Source organism: Pistacia vera, unplaced genomic scaffold (genome assembly GCF_008641045.1).
Source record: "Pistacia vera cultivar Batoury unplaced genomic scaffold, PisVer_v2 Contig50, whole genome shotgun sequence".
In the NCBI taxonomy this organism is placed as follows: domain Eukaryota; kingdom Viridiplantae; phylum Streptophyta; class Magnoliopsida; order Sapindales; family Anacardiaceae; genus Pistacia; species Pistacia vera.
This window is the reverse complement of record NW_022196335.1, coordinates 790,364-809,653: the sequence shown is the minus strand read 5'-3', so window position 1 is coordinate 809,653 and position 19,290 is coordinate 790,364. Positions and strand designations below refer to the sequence as shown.

Here is a 19,290-nt window from a genome sequence, read left to right as displayed (position 1 = left end):
CCCGTAGCAAGTTCACTGGACAGACCCACCAGAGGATTCCATATGGATGGTAACCCCAGTGTCTATGGAACAAATCGTCTAACGAATGGTGGTGCATGTGATCCTTAGACTTGAGATCACCGAAGCGCCTTATGCACCGATTGGTATAGTTTGACACTAGCCTAATGCAGTTCTATTCAGAGCTGTCAGTACGATGGTGATTGGTTGTATCAAGGAGTGTATCAAGACTATGGTGGATTGACAGAGGATTCATCACTCCCGGGTACGAGAGAAGTTATCTCACGGCGCAATTCAGCATATGACAATGACACTAAAACTGTGGCCACAGTGAGATTGAGTTGTTGCTCTATCCAGATTATAATATGGGTCATTGGTCCAGAAACTGAATATATAATATCGAGAGTAACCAAACGTTGACACTATTTCTATGCCTTCGTCTCGTCGAGATAACGTATGATGAAATGATCGAATTGTATAGTAACCATATCGTTGACAGGTAGCTACTTTGTTGAATCCGAATCTATCGGGGCCATGATGCCTTGCTAGGGGCCAATCTTGGTCTGTGTATTAGTAAGACGATTAAATGGTGTTAATCGCGATACTAACCAGCCCCTTTTTATACGAAATAAATTCCTGTAGTTGTTGCATGCTCATCCTAAGCAAGAAAAAACTTCATGCTGGTTTATCTATTATCCAATCCAACGAGAAAATCGAATGCAATAAACAAATGAAATCGACTATCATTAAGAAATGAAATCTAAGAATTGTGTGTGCGCACCCGCAAAATCTACATTTTACAATTAAGAAATGAAATCTAAGAATTGTGTGCACGCAGCGCCCCTTGGTTACACTACCGGTATGATGAGGAGCCTATGGGTCACACACATAGAAGATAATTTAAAAGCCAAGAAGAAAGAAAGGCGTTTTCGTCTTTTTAGGCAAAAGGGTATTTTGATAATTTTACAGTGTAATTAAATTTGCTGAGGTCGTAGCCTTTTATTTAATTTGTTAGAAAAAATTAAATAAGTGAAATTACGGTTAAATGTGTGTTCGCGCATATTTAATTAAATCATCATTATTATTAAATGTTAATTAAATATTAATTGATTTTAATTGAGATAATGATGAATTAAATTAAAATATCTAATTGGTAGTGTTTGGCAACATGTGGTGTTTGGGTTGGAGCCCAATCCCATTCCATGTGGGAATAGGGCAACTTAGTTTGCCTATAAAAGAAAATGTGTGTGTGAAATTAAAAAAAGAAGGGTTTCTTATTAGTTCAGTTTCAATTAAAACAAACACACACAGCAGCCTATACACATTCTCCCACGCCACTTTCACCTTTTTGATTGAAAAATCAAATACTTCTTTTCTTCTTGATTTCTTAAGGCCAAGGAGGATCTGGCAAATCCCTCCTTGGTTCTTGGTGGTTGTCTTCATGTGGACTTCTTGGTTCGATCCTATACTTGGATCGGTAGCAAACACGTTCAGAGACAATATTGGTGGAGCCTCCAACGTGGGTATGAATCTAAACTTTAGATTTATTTTATTTTCTGCAGATTCTTGATATTATACATAAACTGTAAAATTTGTGCCTTGATTTTGGGCTTTAAGGAACGATCTATGGTTGTATAAAATTTTTTTTTTTTTTTCGCTGAGCAACCGGGTCGTTTCCTAACATGATGAGTGTTGAGAGAATGGGAATCAAAAGGAAGGTCAACTGTGAGATTTATACCCTTTAAGGATTCAGCTAAGTTAGATGGATGAGAGGGCTGTGATGGTGAAGACTGAGAATCAAATGGTAGGTCTACTGTCAGATGAATATTTTTAGAATTCGTATCTAATGAAAGTGAGGCAAAAGATGGACTAAGAGACTGATCAGAACAGAGAGGAGACTCAGTGAGACTTAGAACAGGAGGAGAAGACTGAGCAGATACAGAAGAATCATGAGACTGATCAGAACAAGATAAAGGCTCAACAGACTTAGTGTCAGTAGAAACAGACTTAGCATTTACTGGTAAAGAGCAAAATGATGACACAGTCAAATTTTGCTGATCACATGCAGGCAAAGGTGTGGGAATAATAAAGGCAGGAGAAGAGGTATAGGAAAGACATGTCGGTGATGACAGAGGAAGGCTTTTCTGTGATGGTAAAAGGGAATTTTGAGCAAAAGGGAATGTAGATTCATCAAATGTAGCACTTAGACAGACATAAATCTTTCCATTTGAATCCATACACTTGTATCCCTTGTGATGCATACTAAAGACAATAAAGGTGCATTGAGTTGTATGAAATGCAAATTTATAAGAGTTGTAGGGTCGAATAAATGGATAGACTGCACAACCAAACATTTTTATGATTGAATAATCTGGATTTCGTTTGAATAAAACTTGAAAAGGGCAGGAATTAGACAGCACAGGGGTGGGTAGTCTGTTTGTGAGAAAGGTTGCTGTTTGGAAGGCATGCCACCAATACTTTAAGGGCATGCTGGCTTGAGCTAGTAAGGTCAACCCCTGCTCAACTATTTGCCTATGTTTGCGCTCAACCCTACCATTTTGTTGATGTGTATAAGGATAAGGATGTCTTACAACAATTCCATGACTAGCAAAGTAAGATGTTAGACTTCTAAACTCACCTCCCCGATCTATTTGAACACTTTTCAAGGGCTTATTGAACTGTCTCTCTACAAGTTTATGAAACTGTTGAAGAACCAGATTTGTTTCAAACTTAGTTTTTAAGGAAAAAAATCCAGGTAAATCTATTGTAATCATCCAGAAATTGGATGTAATATTTAAAGCCTTCAGGAGAGGAAATGGGTGCTGGTCCCCAAAGGTCTGAATGCACTAACTCTAAAGGTTGAGAAGCTTTAGAAGCTGATCTGGGAAATGTAGATTGATGAAGTTTTCCAAATTGGCAAGCTGTGCAGAATTCTAAAGAACCTTGAACTGAGCTATTGATGTTCAAGGAATTCATGACTTTAGTAAGGACAGTAGCATTGGGTTGTCCTAATCGTTTGTGCCACAACATGCAATTGGTTTTTTCTACTGGAAATGATTGAAAAATGTTGTCTTTATTAGTATTAGTAGCATCATTACAAGCAGATACAAGATTGGACTGACTAGATAGAGCTGAACTAGTATTAACAGAAACTGAACTAGCATTAACAAGAACTGAATCAGCAGATTGTTTGACATCATACAAAGAACTAGCAGCATTAATTTGACATGACTGTGAATCTACAAATGGTAAAGGTTGCTCAAGATGCAATGCACTTGAAGTCTGGGCTGTTGTATTGAAAGCTGAAGATGAAGAAGTAGGTTGACCAAGAGATAGATTTGAGTTTGAAGAGGAAGCTTGGAGTTGTTATAGGCCAGCTTTAAGCTTTCCTTGAAGAAGAATAGCTTTGGAGTCCTTGTCCTTAACCACACAGTGATCAACAAAAAATTCAACAATGACATTATTATCTTTTGTGAATTTTGAAATACTTAATAGGTTTTTTGTAATGGAAGGCACATATAACACATTTTTCAAATGAAGAGATCTAGACTGACATGTAAATGAAGTAAAACCAGTGTGAGAGATAGGAAGAAGCTCACCATTTCCAACCTGAAGTTACTCATTGCCAGTGTAGTTTGAGTTTAGTGTGAGTTGAGATACATCAGAGGTCACATGGTCTATTACTCCAGAATCCATGTACCATGAGACATCTTGAACTGTGGCTGGAGTGGTAGTGTAATGTGTAGCTGGATTAGAACCAGGAGGTACATGTGTTTGAGACAAGAAAGCTTGATTCTGAGGATTGTGCTTAGGTGATTGAGTCTGCACTGGAGCTGATTGAGAGTTGTTTGGAAATCCAGCTAAATTAGTACTGGAATAATTGGATAAGTCAGGCTGTGAACTCATAGGATTGTGTGCACTAGGTTGTAAGGAACATGTGAAAGATAAAATTGTGGCTATTGTGGCTGAAAGTTCTCCGGTGATCTGAGATAGTTCTGAGCAAAATGGTTTCGGCCTGGCATATTACTTGCTCCAGTAAAACTAGCATCAAATCGGTGATAACAGTGTAATGCTAAGTGTCCAGTTTTTCCACAGACTTGACACACCAGCCTATTTCTTCCAAAACCTCTACCTCTACCTTGGCCACCATCAAATTGTGGATAGTAAGATGGGTTAAAACTTGATGAGTTGATAGGGTGATTTGGGTTAATAAGGTGGTTAGGGTTGGGAATGGACTGTGGAGATATGTGTGGATGAGGTGGGAAGCTATGCGTTTGAAAAACTGGACTGGGAATTTGAGACTGTCCAAAGCTAGGCTGCTCAGAGCTGGTTTGTCCTCCAAAATTAAACTTAGGCTGTGATTCATTCTGATACCTCTTATCAGGTTCATTTGTAGATACATTAGCAAGATGCAATGACCCCCCATTAAACTCAGTGTTGATAACAACACTCATGGCTAAATTTGCTTTCTCTAACCTAAATTCATATTTCTACAGAATGATTTGTGCTTCCTGAATTGTTAATGGATCTAAGTGGGATTCTAGTTTGGTAGTTATATTCACTGTGGCAGGTTCATATTCAGAATTTAATCCTTCAAGAATGTAGTTCAAAAGCTCCTCATCAGTGACAAAGATTCCACTACCAGATAAGACCTCTGCATATCCTTTCATTCTAACGAAGTACTCATGAATATTTAGGTTGTCCTTTTTAGTATTTTGTAACAGATTCTCAACATGTAGGGTTTTGGTTCTTGACTCAATAAGGAACTCTTTCTCTAAGGTAATCCACATATCAGCAAAAAATTGACATTTTGATACCACATTAAACATCGATTCAGAGATTGAGCTAAGAAGCCAGCTTACAAGTAATTTGTCGGTTTTCTTCCACTAGTTTTACTCCTGATTAGTTCTTTTCTCCACGGCTCCCTCCAAGTTTTTAGCTTGAATCTTGACAAACGGAGCTGGGCATGAGACTAATCCTGTGAGGTGCTCTTCCAAATCGTGAGATCCAACTGCGAACAGGACTTGGGATTTCCACAATCTATAATTATCCCTAGTTAATTTGGGGGAAATTACTGGAAGTGTAGAGTAGGACATTGGCGAGGAATTTGCGTAATCAACTGAACCAGTGGGTACTTTGTGAGCTGAATTAGCTGAATTAGGAGAAGAATTTGTCAGATCAACCATTTTTTATGCTAGTCGGTGGCTCTGATACCATGTGAAACTTTGAGTAGAGTAAGTAAAGAAAAAGAGAGACAGTGAAGTAAAGATGCGAGAGAGAGTAAAACTGATATGCTTCTTTTGTTTTTTCTTATTTCTTTTGTTGTACTGTACACTTTTATAGTGTTAACATGAGTAAAACTAATCTCTAACTAATCTTGTTCCATCTTAACAAATGTTTAACAGAAACATAACAACTTAACAATATTAACCAACAATATTAATAGATGACACTTTTACCCCTTTACTAACATGTTGTATGTCCCAAAATTGTGTAAAAATCTTATGTCTATAGGGCAACTAGTAGATTAAGGCTACAATGTTGTCTTCAATGAGAATGGTTGTGAGATTCTAAAAGAAGGAAATAGGACTCTTATGGCAACAGGTAAGAAGGTTGGTCGACTATTTGCACTAATTATGTTGCACTTCTCTTCCACCAAGATGGATTCTAGTCCAAATGTTACTATACTGTGGCACAAAAGAATGTGACATTGCAATCTCCAACGGTTGAAAGACATGTCCATGAAAAAGCTTGTAACTGGTATTCTTACCATTAGTTACGTTGAAAAGCATATTTGTGATGCATGTGCTTTTGCTAAGGCATCTCAACACCCTTTTAGATCTTCTACAGTAGTAGCGCGCTATCCTCTTGAAGTTTTTCACAACGATGTATGGGGTCCTAATCCAGTGGAATCACTTAATGGTTACAGGTACTATGTCACCTTTACTGATGAATACTCTCGATACACGTGGATTTATTTTCTTCATGCTAAGTCTAAAGTGTGTAAATTCTTTAAGGAATTTAAAATTTTTGTTGAGAATCAATTCAACAGAAAAATAAAGAATTTACGAACTGACAATAGGGGAGAATTTACATCACATGAATTTTGTTCTTTTCTGAAAGAGCATGGTATTCGAAGGCAATTGACATGTGTAGGAACGCCACAACAAAATGGCATTGCAGAGAGAAAGAATCGGCATATAGTTGAAGCTGCACGAGCGATGTTAAATGACAAAATGCTATTGGCCAGAAGCCATGAATACAGTCATCTACTTGATTAATCGAATGCCATTAACAGTTGGAAAGAAGGTGCCATATCAGCTTTTGTATCAATATAAGCCCGACTTGACACATTTATGCGTGTTTGGAAGCATTGCCTTTATCAAACTTCCAACTAGACAATAAGATAAACTTGACAAAAAGGCTGTGAAGTGCATCTTTCTCGGATACTCTTCAGAACAAAAAGCCTATCGCTGCTATAATCCTCTTAAGCGTCGCATCTGTGAAAGTTGAGATATTGCATTTGATGAAAATTCTCAATGGTATCCACAATTTGAGGAACATAACAAACAGATAGAATCATTCACACCACACAATGAAAGAAATGAAGAAGTTCCAGAGACACAAATTCCACTTCATGAAGAAAATGAAGAATTTGAATTGGAGGCTTTAGAGTCACAACAAAATGAAGATGTAGTAACATCACCAATTTCCATCACACGTCGATATTCTGAACGCCAAAGGTATCCCTCCAAACGACTTACAGATTATTATGTTTCAAACATACACTATGTGTACATGATGCAGGTCATCAACTCCCATGAACCAAAAAGTTTCAAAGAAGCAGTAAAAGATCCAAGGTGGCAAAGTGCAATGGAAGAAGAGATGAGAGCATTGATTAAGAATGCAACATGGCAGCTGGTGCCACTTCCAAAAAGGAAAAAGAGCCATCACTTGTAAATGGATTTACAAGATAAAACGGAAATCCAATGGCGAAATTGAAAGATACAAAGCGAGATTGGAGGCAAGAGGGTTCTTTCGAACCTATGGTGAAGATTATTATGAGACATTCAGTCCTGTAGCAAAAATTGCTAGCATTCGTGTCATCATCTCCATTGCAGCATCAAAAGGATGGAAACTCCACCAAATGGATGTGAAAAATGCATTCCTACATGGAGAGATTGATAAAGAAGTATACATGGAGCAAGTTGAAGGATTTGAAGATGCAGAAAAGCCAAGCTATGTATGCAAACTCAAGAAGGTGTTGTATGGACTAAAACAAGCTCCTAGAGCTTGGTTTAGTAAGGTCAGAGAATTTTTCTATTCACATCAGTTTGCTTCCACCCATTCTGATTCATGCATCTTTGTTAAAATCTCCCCTAAATCAACAACTATATGTGCAATATATGTTGATGATCTAATAATCATGGGAAGTAACTCTGATGATGTTGATAGTTTGAAGAAATCCTTGTTCCAACAATTTGACATGACAAATTTGGGAAAACTTCAGTTCTTTCTAGGAATTGAAATTTTAAGGACATATGAAGGCATACTAATTGTTTAGAAGAAGTTTGCTCTAGATCTTCTTCTGAAATTTGGTTTCCTAGATGCAAAATCAGTGGCAACACCATTAGAAGTCAACCACAAATTGTCACAAGAAGAAGCGCACATTGATGATTCGCAACTATATCGAGAGATTGTTGGTAGTCTTATTTATTTAACAATCACTCGTCCTGATTTGGCCTATTCAGTAGGCATTGTAAGTCAATTCATGCAAAGTCCAAGGAAGCCACATCTAGATGTAGTCAAGCGGATTCTGAAATATTTGAAAGGAATAATTGATGGAGTTTTTTACAATCAAGTTATACTGATCAAGCTATTAGGATACTGTGATGCAGATTGGGTAGGAGACCCATCTACTCGTAGATCAATTTCTGGATTTTGTTTTAATCTTGGCTCTAGAAGTGTCTCATGGGCAAGCAAGAAGCAACCAACTGTTGCACTGTCTTCAACCAAAGCGGAATATAGGGCTGCTATGTTAGCTACTTGAGAGAGTATTTGGTTGACTCACCTAATTAAAGATTTGGGAGAAAAGGTTGATTACAAAGTTCCCATCAAAAGTGACAGCATCAGTTTTATAATGTTAGCATCTAATCCAACATTTCACGCTCGTACGAAACACATTGAAGTTCACTATCACTTCATTCGCGAGAAGATTATTAGCAAAGAGATTGATTTGCTCTACATTTCAACAAAGGATGAAGTTGCTGACATTTTCACCAAAGCTTTATGTTCAAATCAGTTCAACGGATGCAAGGAAAGCTTAGGGATGAAGAATGTTGAGGAACTAAGCAATGAGAGGGGCAGTTGAGATAACATTGCTTGAATTTAGGAAGTTGAATCAATCAATTAGTTTCTAGAATAATCAGGTCTATTGAGATCTTTTAGGAGTAGTAATATGTCAACCTTGTTATCTTCTGTTGAGTCTTTATAGGAAAACTGGTAAAATGTAATCCTATAAATTGGTGTTCATTCATTTCAGTAATAAAATAACAAAAAGCAATTTTCTGTATTCACTTCTTCTCTATTTTATCTCTTTCGAATTTATTACACATAGGATATCAAAAACATTATGAATATCCTAAAACTAACAAAATAAGAAGATCTTGAAATATTCAGGAAATATTGTTGAAATCTGAACAAATTACTCAAATTACTTTTTGAAATTTAATTTATTTCTGTGAACTTGATCTTAAAAAGTAAAATAATTATATATATAATTTTTTTCTTTTTATTAGTGTGGACAATTTTACTGGAGCTCACCAGGCGAAATCCATATTATATATGCAATAATAATAATTTTCTAATTAGTTTAACCAAACACAATTCCCAAACATAAATATGAGATAATCAGAATTTAAATAAAAAAAACATAAATCTACATCATTATATCTTTAACACTGAACAATAAGCAAAAAGCATGACTCTGATACCAAATGTAAAATATTACGTCTGTAATATAATGTGAAATTTAATCACTTAACTCTAACCATAGTGTTAAAGTGTTGGAGAAAGCCAAACGTGAATGATTTGTGAGTGATCGTTTGAGAGATATCTTCTAGTTTATGCCTCCATAACCCTTTTTTTATGTTGTGTGATATATCTTTGATAGACCAAGTAACTCTCATCAACTCTCTTTAACCTCACATCAAGGATTAAGAGAGACAGTTAAATAACTTCTTTAAACCATCTTGAACTTCATAAATGTGACATATGCCCACATCAAGTCTGACATATCTGGGTTTTGAATTTGACTGAAGAGTGTGTTGGGTTCCTGTGAGGTTCTCAATTTGGCGTAGAGTTAAGTAATTTGCACCCAAAATGTTGGTGATGGTGGAGAATTCCAAGTGTTACTGCTTGAGCGCGGATTTGTTCAAGGAATTCAAGAGTAGTTCATAACTTGTAAGTGTTTGTAGTTCATAACTTGGACCAAGAGAATTTGTTTGAAACATTCATAGGAAAATAGGATGACGATACCTCATTGTTTAAGCAATGTCTAGCAATTAAACTCTATTACAGAATCCAACTACCCTTCGAGATTTTGACAAGAGTTGCTTGATGGAGAACACGGTGCGATAAAAGTTGAAACCTGAGTTCGATTTGGAGAAGAGTTGCTTTTCAATAAACTCACTGTATGAGAATACTGGGGCTAGACATACATGGTAATCCAACATGTGACAAACGAGCAAATGCAATTGTTCAATGTTATTTCAAGCTTGAATAATCCTTGAAAAAGAGTTTTGAAGTTATTGCTTGAAGATGTTGAGATTCTTCCATCATCTTCCAAAGTCAGCTTTCCTTCTTTAGATTCAACTTCTGGGCTTTACTGGAGTGTGTTCGTCCTTTTCTAAATTCACCCATATTATTTCCTAGTTGGGCTAGGTTCAAACTTATATTTCAAATCTAATTTCTCACAAATTTCAATGTCCGTTTGATACAGTTTCTTCAAGCATAGCTTAAGGAAAAAGAAATTATAAAAAAGAGCTTATTAGAGTAGTTGTTTGACTAGGAAAATGTAAAAGAGCTTTCTAATATTAATTTACGAAAAGGGGTTTTACTATACATAGATAAGAGAAATTTAAAAGATTGAATAAGTTATTTTTGAAATTTCAACATTTTTAATAAGTTCAAAAAGAGTTTATGTTTAAGCTTCTCCCATAAGCCGTAAACTAGTTTTTTTTTTTTTTTATCTCCTAACGTATAAGCACTTTTGAAGGGCAACCAAACAACCTAAGAAAATAATTGAAGTGCTAAAAAAAAAAAAAAAAAGCTATTTTCAGTAAAGAAGCCAATCAAACAGGCTCTCAGCACGGGTGAAACAAACAAATTCCAGAGTATATTTTATTGGTCAAATTTTTGTTCTTCATATTTTCTTTTGCATGTGTAGAGACTCTGATTTGATAGAAAATTGGGTGGATTTAGATACCCAATGAACTCTTAAAAATTTCTGGTCAGTGGACTGTGAATAATCTTATTATTTAGGGTAATCCTCGTTATATCACTTAGAAAGTGTTGTCTCTATTTATTATTTGTGAAAAATGCTCTTATATAGTTTAAGATTCATCTAATAATTTTTTTTTTCTTCTAATATCTTTGGGTGTGTTTGTTTATTATTTTTGATATTTTTAGAGTTAAGTGAGAATAACGAGGTACGATTTAAAAATTAACAAAAAACACCCCCTAAGTTTGTTAAATAACTGAACACCCTTGTAATAAAAAACTTAAAAATTACAAACACCCCACACACCCATTGAATTCCGGCAGCCAGCCACCACCGCTAGAGGGTGGTTAGAGTCATCGTATCGGCACACGACGGGCTGGATCTGTGTGATCATGCACCGAAATGATATTTTCCAACCAGATCCACATTAGAGGACGGATGATCTATAGCCAGATCTGACTATATTTAGTCGTCAACGGCGGCAAAAGATATGGCCATCGTTGATGGTCAATGATGGCCGAGAAATGGTCATCATTGACGACCAACTATGGCTAAAGATTTGGTCGTCATCTTTGGACGTGGAATCTAGTCTTTTTCGACCAGATCCACAATGGATCTAGCCAGAAAATGATAGATCGGCACACTACCGGCCAGATTCAGCCGATAGTGCACCATTATAACAGATTTCGGCCACCTTTTGGCGGTGATGGCTGGAATTTGACAAATGTGGGTGGGTGGGTGGGAGTGTTTTTGTCAATTTCTAAACTTTTTTTTGGGGTGTTTAGTTAAATTAATAAACTTAAGGGGTTTAAAAATAGTTAAAGAAAATATAATAGTATTTTCAAAATAGAAAAACAAACTGGTACTTTGGAAATAGTATTAATATGATAATTAAAAATATTTAAACAAGCAGACCTATTTGTGTTTTATTTTTTAAAAAAAAAAAAAAAAAAAAAAAAACCCTAATTGACACAATATTATGTTTACCCCTCTTGGAACAAGTATACATAAATTTGTGACTTAATAACACAATTTCTTGATCCAACGATTGAATGTATGTTATAGATTATAAACTTATTAATTGTTATAATAAAAGTATATATATATAATTATGATAGTGGACCAAACTAATTTTATTATTATGAGGAGGTTATAACCAGTGTTTTAAAACCTACCTTGGCCTGGTTAGTTTAACCGGTTTGATCAGAAACCGACTATTAAGCTAGGTCGAGCCAACATAAAAACCGGTGATATAAATTCGCTCGGTATGCGCCATAGTTAGACTGAGATTACTGTAGCTAATTGCTGGTCCAATTGGTTTTGGCACAAAACCATGTCAACTCAAATTACTACACTTTAACGTCTAAATCACCTTTACGATTTTCAATTAAAGACGTCAGGCTAATCAAGGAAAAAATAAGACTAATTAACAAATGAGAGGAGTTGAAACCCTAAGCTGTTGTTGCTGCGGTGGCAATGGTGGTGGAGATTGGTGGAGGCGCGTATAATAGTGGCGACATACAATTAATAAAACCATCTCCAACCACAAACACTAAATTGGTGCAACTTTTACGCCAAATTGGTGTGGCTTATGTATTTCACTATTGCATATCTAATCCATTGCATCAAAATACTCTCTTTCTTTTTTCTTTCTATTAACAATCAACAATTAATTTATTTGACTAATTATTTTTGTATATATTAATTAAATATCAGGAATGATATTTTTATTAAATAATAATAACTTTAAAAATTATACGAATTTAATAAAATTAAGCATTTATTTAATCAAATAAACATTTCATTGAATATAAAAAAACATTACATCTAATATAAAATGCCACGAAAAAAAAAAGATAACAATAACACAAAAGTAAAATTCTATATTGATAGTAATTTAATTTTTCGAATTAGTATATTCTTCTCATAAATGATTAATAAATGCATTTTGGAAAAGCATGGTGAGCCTCCGTACCCTTAATTTGTTTATGATAAACTCTAGTTCTTTCTAATATTTTAATGATCTTAAAAGATCTAAAACTAATCTATCGGAATACTAAATTGTTATTTTAGTTTATGTTGTATTTTCTTTTAATTTTAGTGTTTTTAAATTAGTGTTAATTGTTATTTTGAGTTTTTGTAGTTTAATATTTGTATTGAATACAATTTTGTTTTGAATTTTTCATCATTTTTTTAATTATATAATTATTATAAATATTAATATAAATAATAATCAAATCAATATAAATATAAATTATAAAAATAAATAACAAAAATAAAGAAATAAAATATATTTTATAACAGTGGGGACACACAACTAATGAGAGAGAAGAAAATGAGAATTTTGTCAACCGAGAAGAGTGAATGTGTTTGTGTGTTTTGGGGTAGAAGGCGTGCACCTTTTGATTAGAAGAAAGCTGAAGAGTCGGAAGAGCTTTAAAAATTAAAACAGTAAAAATGAAAGAGTGAAGAACAAGAAAGAAAGATGGAGAAAAATGCTGTTGAAGCTTTCTCTCTCTACCATTCTTCGTTCCTGCAATTTCAACGCGGAAGAGATTAAAAATAAGTTGCATTGAATAAACTTTCACTGAAAAAGTGCACTTGGTGGACACGTTTCCATCATATGAGAGGTGAGGGATTGATGACCAATGAGACAAAAGAAGGAGAAGTACATACAATAAAAACATTAATGGAGTGAAAGTGATGACTGATGGGGATAAAGAAGGTGAGAATGATGATGTCAGGGATGCTGATATCATCCATGTGACGGAAAAGGTAGGAAATGTTTCAATTTTACTGGGTCTTATGGAACGCTGAAGAAATGGAGGTGATTTAGTACTGTAAATAAAACAAATTTTTGTAACGGTCTCTACTCTCTAGAGTCTTTCCTCTTAAAATTTGTATTTAAAAAAAAAAAAAATTCTATCATTATATATAAGATATATATTGTCATAAGACATAATTTCAAACTTCTAATATACGAGGTGAAATGTTTAATGAATAATTGTGAAACATATTATATATAATTATAGAAAGTTTTATTAGTTGAACATAAACTATGTTCGGACTACCCACAGATAAGAATCTTGGCGTTCCCCACCTCCCCGCGCGAAGGGCACATATTCTATGTGAAGTAAAGCTAAAATATAGGAAAAGTAGATAAAATATAAATTTAACCTATCTGAGAGTAAAGATGCATGAACCGCAGATGATAGTTTCCAAAACCGAGGGTAAGAAAGTGTTATTTCACAAAAGATAGGACCTATAAAACTTTTCCGACATGTGATAAACAGGGAGGAAGGCATTGTTCCATTTCACCTGCCGTTGGCAGAAACCAACAATAAACTCGTGGTAAAAGAGTTTGGATTTCTCTCTTTCACACTGTGGTCTTTCACGGGTTCAAATATTATTTTGTCCTGAAAGATGAATTGACTATTTCGATGACGCGGCTTTGGCTTTGAGCGGTGAGGTGACTATGTAAAATATATACAACGTTCAAAATTGCTATCGACCTCTCTCCTCTGCGTACGTGGTGGCCAGCGGCTACTTTCATAATTAATTTTTTTTTGCAGAAAGTTGTTGGCTCCAGGATGTCTGTGTGCTCGCTCTTCTCTTCTTGTTTCCTATTCTCAACCACTTCCATATGATTCTTGTTTTCTATTCTCAAACACTCCCAAATGAAGTGTACCATATTTTATCTTTCATATCTTTCATACACATCACAGTTGATATAATCAAGCTGATTTAATCTAGTTTGATGTTGGAAATGTTGTGATAACCATTAGAGAAAGAAAAAGAGGGATCCACTCAAATCATAAAATTTATCCCATCTTGGTCTTGAATCTAATAATTGTTTTTCATTTGAGATTGAATATTGATTATAAGATCAAATCAATGTTCCGTTCTGGAGTGAAAAAGATAAAGGAGCTATTTTGAAAGCATCTTGAAATAGTAGGTTTAAAACAAAATTAATACTTGTCAAAGGAGTGACCTAGAAAGTGATCATTATATTAAGTTGATGCCATATGATAGGAAAGGTAGAGTTCTCATTTAATGTAGTCGAAAATTAGGTGGATTTTAGATCTATATATATGAACTCTTAATAAAATTGGTGAATATATCTTATTATTTATCGTCCACCGACCATATTTTCTATTAAATTTCACTCTCTACACATGTCAAAATGGAAATATAGAAAAAAATATTGACCAATAAAATATACTCTGGAATTTGTTTGTTTCACCCATGCTAGGAGCATATTTGGTTGGATTTCTTTACAGGACAAAATAGGTTTTTTTTTTAATAAATCATAAAAGTATTTTAAATTTTTTAGGTTGTTTTGTTGCATTTCTAAAGTGCTCATACAGTTATAAAAAAAAAAACTATTTTGTAACTTCTAAGAGAAGCTCAAACATAAACTCTTTTTGCACTTATTAAAAATGTTAAAATTTCAAAAATAACTTTGGATCTATTATATTAAAACCTTTTTTAATATATTAGTTTTAGAAAGTTCTTTTATATTTTCCTAGCCTAACAACTAACAAATTTGTTATACAAGCTCAACTCGAATAAGATCTTCTTCCATAAGTTTTTTTTCTTTTTTTTTCCCTTAAGTTATACTTGAAGAAGTCATACCAAACCGACCTTGAAATTTACAAAAATTGAATTTTAAATACAAGGAGTAATACTGCATTTATAACATAATCTTACAAATTTTCTCTTACAATCTCAACGTAATATCTCGTAATTGGTCAGCTCACAAATAGATCTCGTTTGCTCGTTATGGGCTCTATCTACCAAATTGTGAACTGACTAATTGCATGGTACTAAATAGGGGGTTTGAGAGAAAGTTTATAAAAATAAGACATGATCCGATCATTATCCAAATATAAGTTTGAGCCTAGCCTCACTAGGAAATACTCCAATGATGAGCATGGAGAGATATATGATGTGCTACTTCAAGAAAGTGTTGATGAAAGTTGAAAATAGGGGTGTCAAAAATGGTGGCATCAGTATTTTCAATTTCTGTGTGTACTCTCCATCGCATTTGGAGATCATGAAAAAACAGTGATATGTACATTATTCATGTGCTGGGAAAGGTCGGGGTTCTAATTGAAATGTTTTTATTTTACTGGGGTCCTAGCAGGCAGTGAATAATTGGAGGTAAATTAAGATTATATGGGAGATAACTAATCAAAATGCATTGACTAAATAAAACAAATTTCTGTAATGGGACTCCAGAATCTTTCCTCGTAAAATTTTTATTGTTTTTTTTTTTTTAAACATATCTATCATTATATTTTAAATATATATAAAACATAACTTCAATCTTGTAATATATGAGGCAAAATGCTTAATGAGCAATTGCATATAGAAAGTTTAGAGCAGCACTATACTTATAACTTTTTTATACAATTTTGATGTGGTAACTCATGATTGGTCAGTTCGCATTGGATTTCATTTGTCCTAATGTAAATTGATCAATCGCAAACTACTACCTCAGAGTTTATAAAAAAGTTGTATGAAAAAATTGTAAGTGTAGTTTTATTGAAATTTTTATTAGTTGAACATAAAATATATTTCGGCCACCCAATTATAGTTTCCAAAACCGAAGGTAAGAAAGTGTAGTTTGACGTAGCGAGTTAGCGTGAGTAAACAAGGTCAACACTCCACTACACTTTTAGAATTGATAACACAAATCTCAATCCAGAAACTTAAACTTTGAAATTTGAAGAAAAATTTGACATGTATAAAATAACATCCAAAACAAAAAGTAAGTTTATATAGGGTGATAAGCAACCCTAATAAGACTTCTAATAACAAAAGGAAATAAAAACTAAATTAATTAAAACAAGAAAACTAGAAATAAAATAGAAAAAAACAGGCAAACAACTAAAATAACCCTAAAACAAGCCAAAAAGGTAGATTTTGACCACGAAAATGACCTTCAACCAGTTGAAATTAGTTGTCACGTTGACAGGCTCGAAATAAACTTTCGAACGATATCTTAGGGGCCCTGAAACTTTTCTCGGATCAAAAGTTATGACCGTTTGAATGGGGCATGCTTATGTAGGGTCTTTGAGCTTTACGCGTAGACTTTTATGCTCCATGAATTTATCCGCTAGAAGTTCTACGTCATTATTTCACAAAAAGATAGGGCCTATAATTTTTTTTTCCAACGAGTGATAAACAGGGAGGAAGGCCATGTTCCATTTCACATGCTGTTGGCAGAAACCACAATAAACTTGTGATAAAAGAGTTTTAGACTTATTGCTGTACAAATTTATTATCAGATTTTTTACAAACGGGAATGCTAAATATATAAAGTTGGAATCTTAAATTTACATCCCACTTGACAATCAATTTGGCAACATATTTTTAAACATAAAATAATAGGATAACTGAAGTAATTTATTAACTCAACTGCTAAATGGATTAGTAGCATTACTCATTTACAAAAGGATACGGTCAATATGAACACATCAAAATAGTCTGTCAGAAGATGATCTGAGAGCCTGACCACATTAAAATAGCCTGTCAGAAGATGATCTAAGAGCCTGGTAAATATGGAACACGTTATTCACTAGTCAGAATATGATCGAATGCTTTCTATAAATAGGGTCCATTTGAGCCTTTTGATTAGCACAAGTTGGTCATCTATCTTACTTCATTTTCATTTCCATGAACTCATCAATGGCTTTGCAAACTCTTGTACCAGCACTGAATTCCTCCAAATGCTTTCTACTATCATCCGCAAATCCTCCCTCTAAAATATTTGTTCATGATTTTTTTGCTTCTCCCAGCAATATTATTAAGCATTCTGCAGACTCACTACAAGCGTCAAGGAGGCTGCAGCCATGTTTAGCATCTGAAAACAACCAAGAAGCTTATCGTCCGCTCGCAAACTTTGCCCCTACCATTTGGAAAGACCCCAACATCTTCACTTCTGAAATACCTCATTCGGTATAATTAATTTATATTAGTTTCCTTTACATGCCATATTAATCTCCATGTTTTAGCAAATTGATTGGTCCTCATTAAGTTAAATAATTAGCTATATCTAATTAAGTTCGTACTCTTCAGTAATTTTTTGAGATATGAATATTCTATTCTCTATGTTTTACTAAATTCTAACGTATAAATTCATGTTGTTTTGATTTTAGGAAATTAAATCAAATGATAAACTCGCTGAAGAGCTAAAGCAACAGGTGAAAGAAATGTTAATGGCTTCAATGAGTGATCCAGTGGAGAAACTTTGTTTGATTGACTCTATATGTCGTCTTGGTGTGTCATATCACTTTGAGACGGAAATTGAAGAACAACTAACTCAAATTTGTGAAGCACAACCTAACCTTGCGGATGATAATGATTATGATCTCTACACTATTGCTCTTTTATTTCGAGTTTTCAGACAATATGGTTTCAAGATTTCTTGCGGTAAGTACCTCTTAATTTGTATCAACGCATGAACATCGTATATATGTGAATTATAGAAATATATCTTAGCTGATAAAAACTGATTAACAAACTACAATTGATTGCTAATCAGCCGTGTTCAACAAGTTGAAGAATAGTGGTGGTATGTTCAAGGAAAGTTTAACCAACGATGTAAGAGGCATGCTGAGTTTATATGAAGCGACACATTTGAGACTACATGGGGAAGAAATTCTTGAGGAGGCCCTTGATTTCACAACCTCTCATCTCAAGTCCTTGGCCGAAAAATCCAGTCCTCATTTCGCAAAACATATAATGAATGCCCTTGATTTGCCCTTGCACCAAGGTGTTCCAAGATTGGAAGCACGCCAATACATCTCTTTCTATGAAGAAGACCATGAATTTAGAAATGAAACTCTACTCATGTTTGCAAAGTTAGATTTCAATAAGGTACAATTGCTACACCAACAAGAGATGAAATATCTTACAAGGTAAATATTGTATCTATCACTTTAGTTATTTTTGCTCTGAAGAAGTTCTGTACATGATGAATCAACTTTTCTGCAATCTTATTGCAGATGGTGGAAGGATTGTGACTTGGCATCAAAATATCCTTACTCAAGAGACAGAATTGTCGAGTTCTACATGTTGTCGATAGCAGATTATTTTGAGCCTCGTTTCTCGATTGCCCGGATGATAAATACTAAAATTACAACGATTCTTACAGTTATGGATGATACATATGACGCATATGGTACAGCTGAAGAGCTCCAAAGTTTCACAGATGCCCTAAAAAGGTTTTTATTAGTATATTATTAGTCTTAACAAATCTAATCTTACACATTTTATAGGAGCTTATTGTCGTGCACATATCTAATTTGTAATTAAAATCTTTGATACTTTTAGGTGGGATTCTAGTGCGCTAGTTGATTTGCCAGAATATATGCAAGCTCTTTATAGTGCTATCTTGAATCTTTACTGTTGATGCGTGATTCTAACACCAACTAATCGACACGTGCTTAACATTGATTGGTCAAGAAACACACGTGATTATGGATAGAGAATGTGAAATAAATGCAATGAGAGTTTTTTAAAGTGGTTCGGATGCTAAGGTAGCAAGTCCTACGTCCACTGATTTGTATTAATATTGTGGGTCAGGTCGCAAAAGCGGATTGACTTACAAATGATTGGGAAAAGTAAATAAAAAGTTTTTCAAACAGAGAGAGTTCAAGTGTAAAAATGGCCGAATCCCCTTAATGAAGGGGTCTTCCTCTTTTTATATCGAGATAAATGCGTGTAATTATCATTAAATCCATGGGTTGGTGTGAATGTCAGGACATAATCCGGCTTTACGTCCC

General features: G+C 34.3%; 1 protein-coding gene across 1 annotated transcript; it reads left to right on the top strand.

Annotated features, from left to right (window-relative positions):
* The first annotated feature begins 17,191 nt into the window (after window positions 1-17,191).
* Window positions 17,192-18,917, top strand: LOC116105515 (casbene synthase, chloroplastic-like). The gene is made up of 5 exons (XM_031391926.1): window positions 17,192-17,461; window positions 17,662-17,935; window positions 18,048-18,423; window positions 18,511-18,729; window positions 18,839-18,917. The coding sequence occupies exons 1-5, from the start codon at window positions 17,192-17,194 to the stop codon at window positions 18,915-18,917; spliced, it is 1,218 nt and encodes a 405-aa protein (XP_031247786.1).
* The last annotated feature ends 373 nt before the right edge of the window (window positions 18,918-19,290 follow it).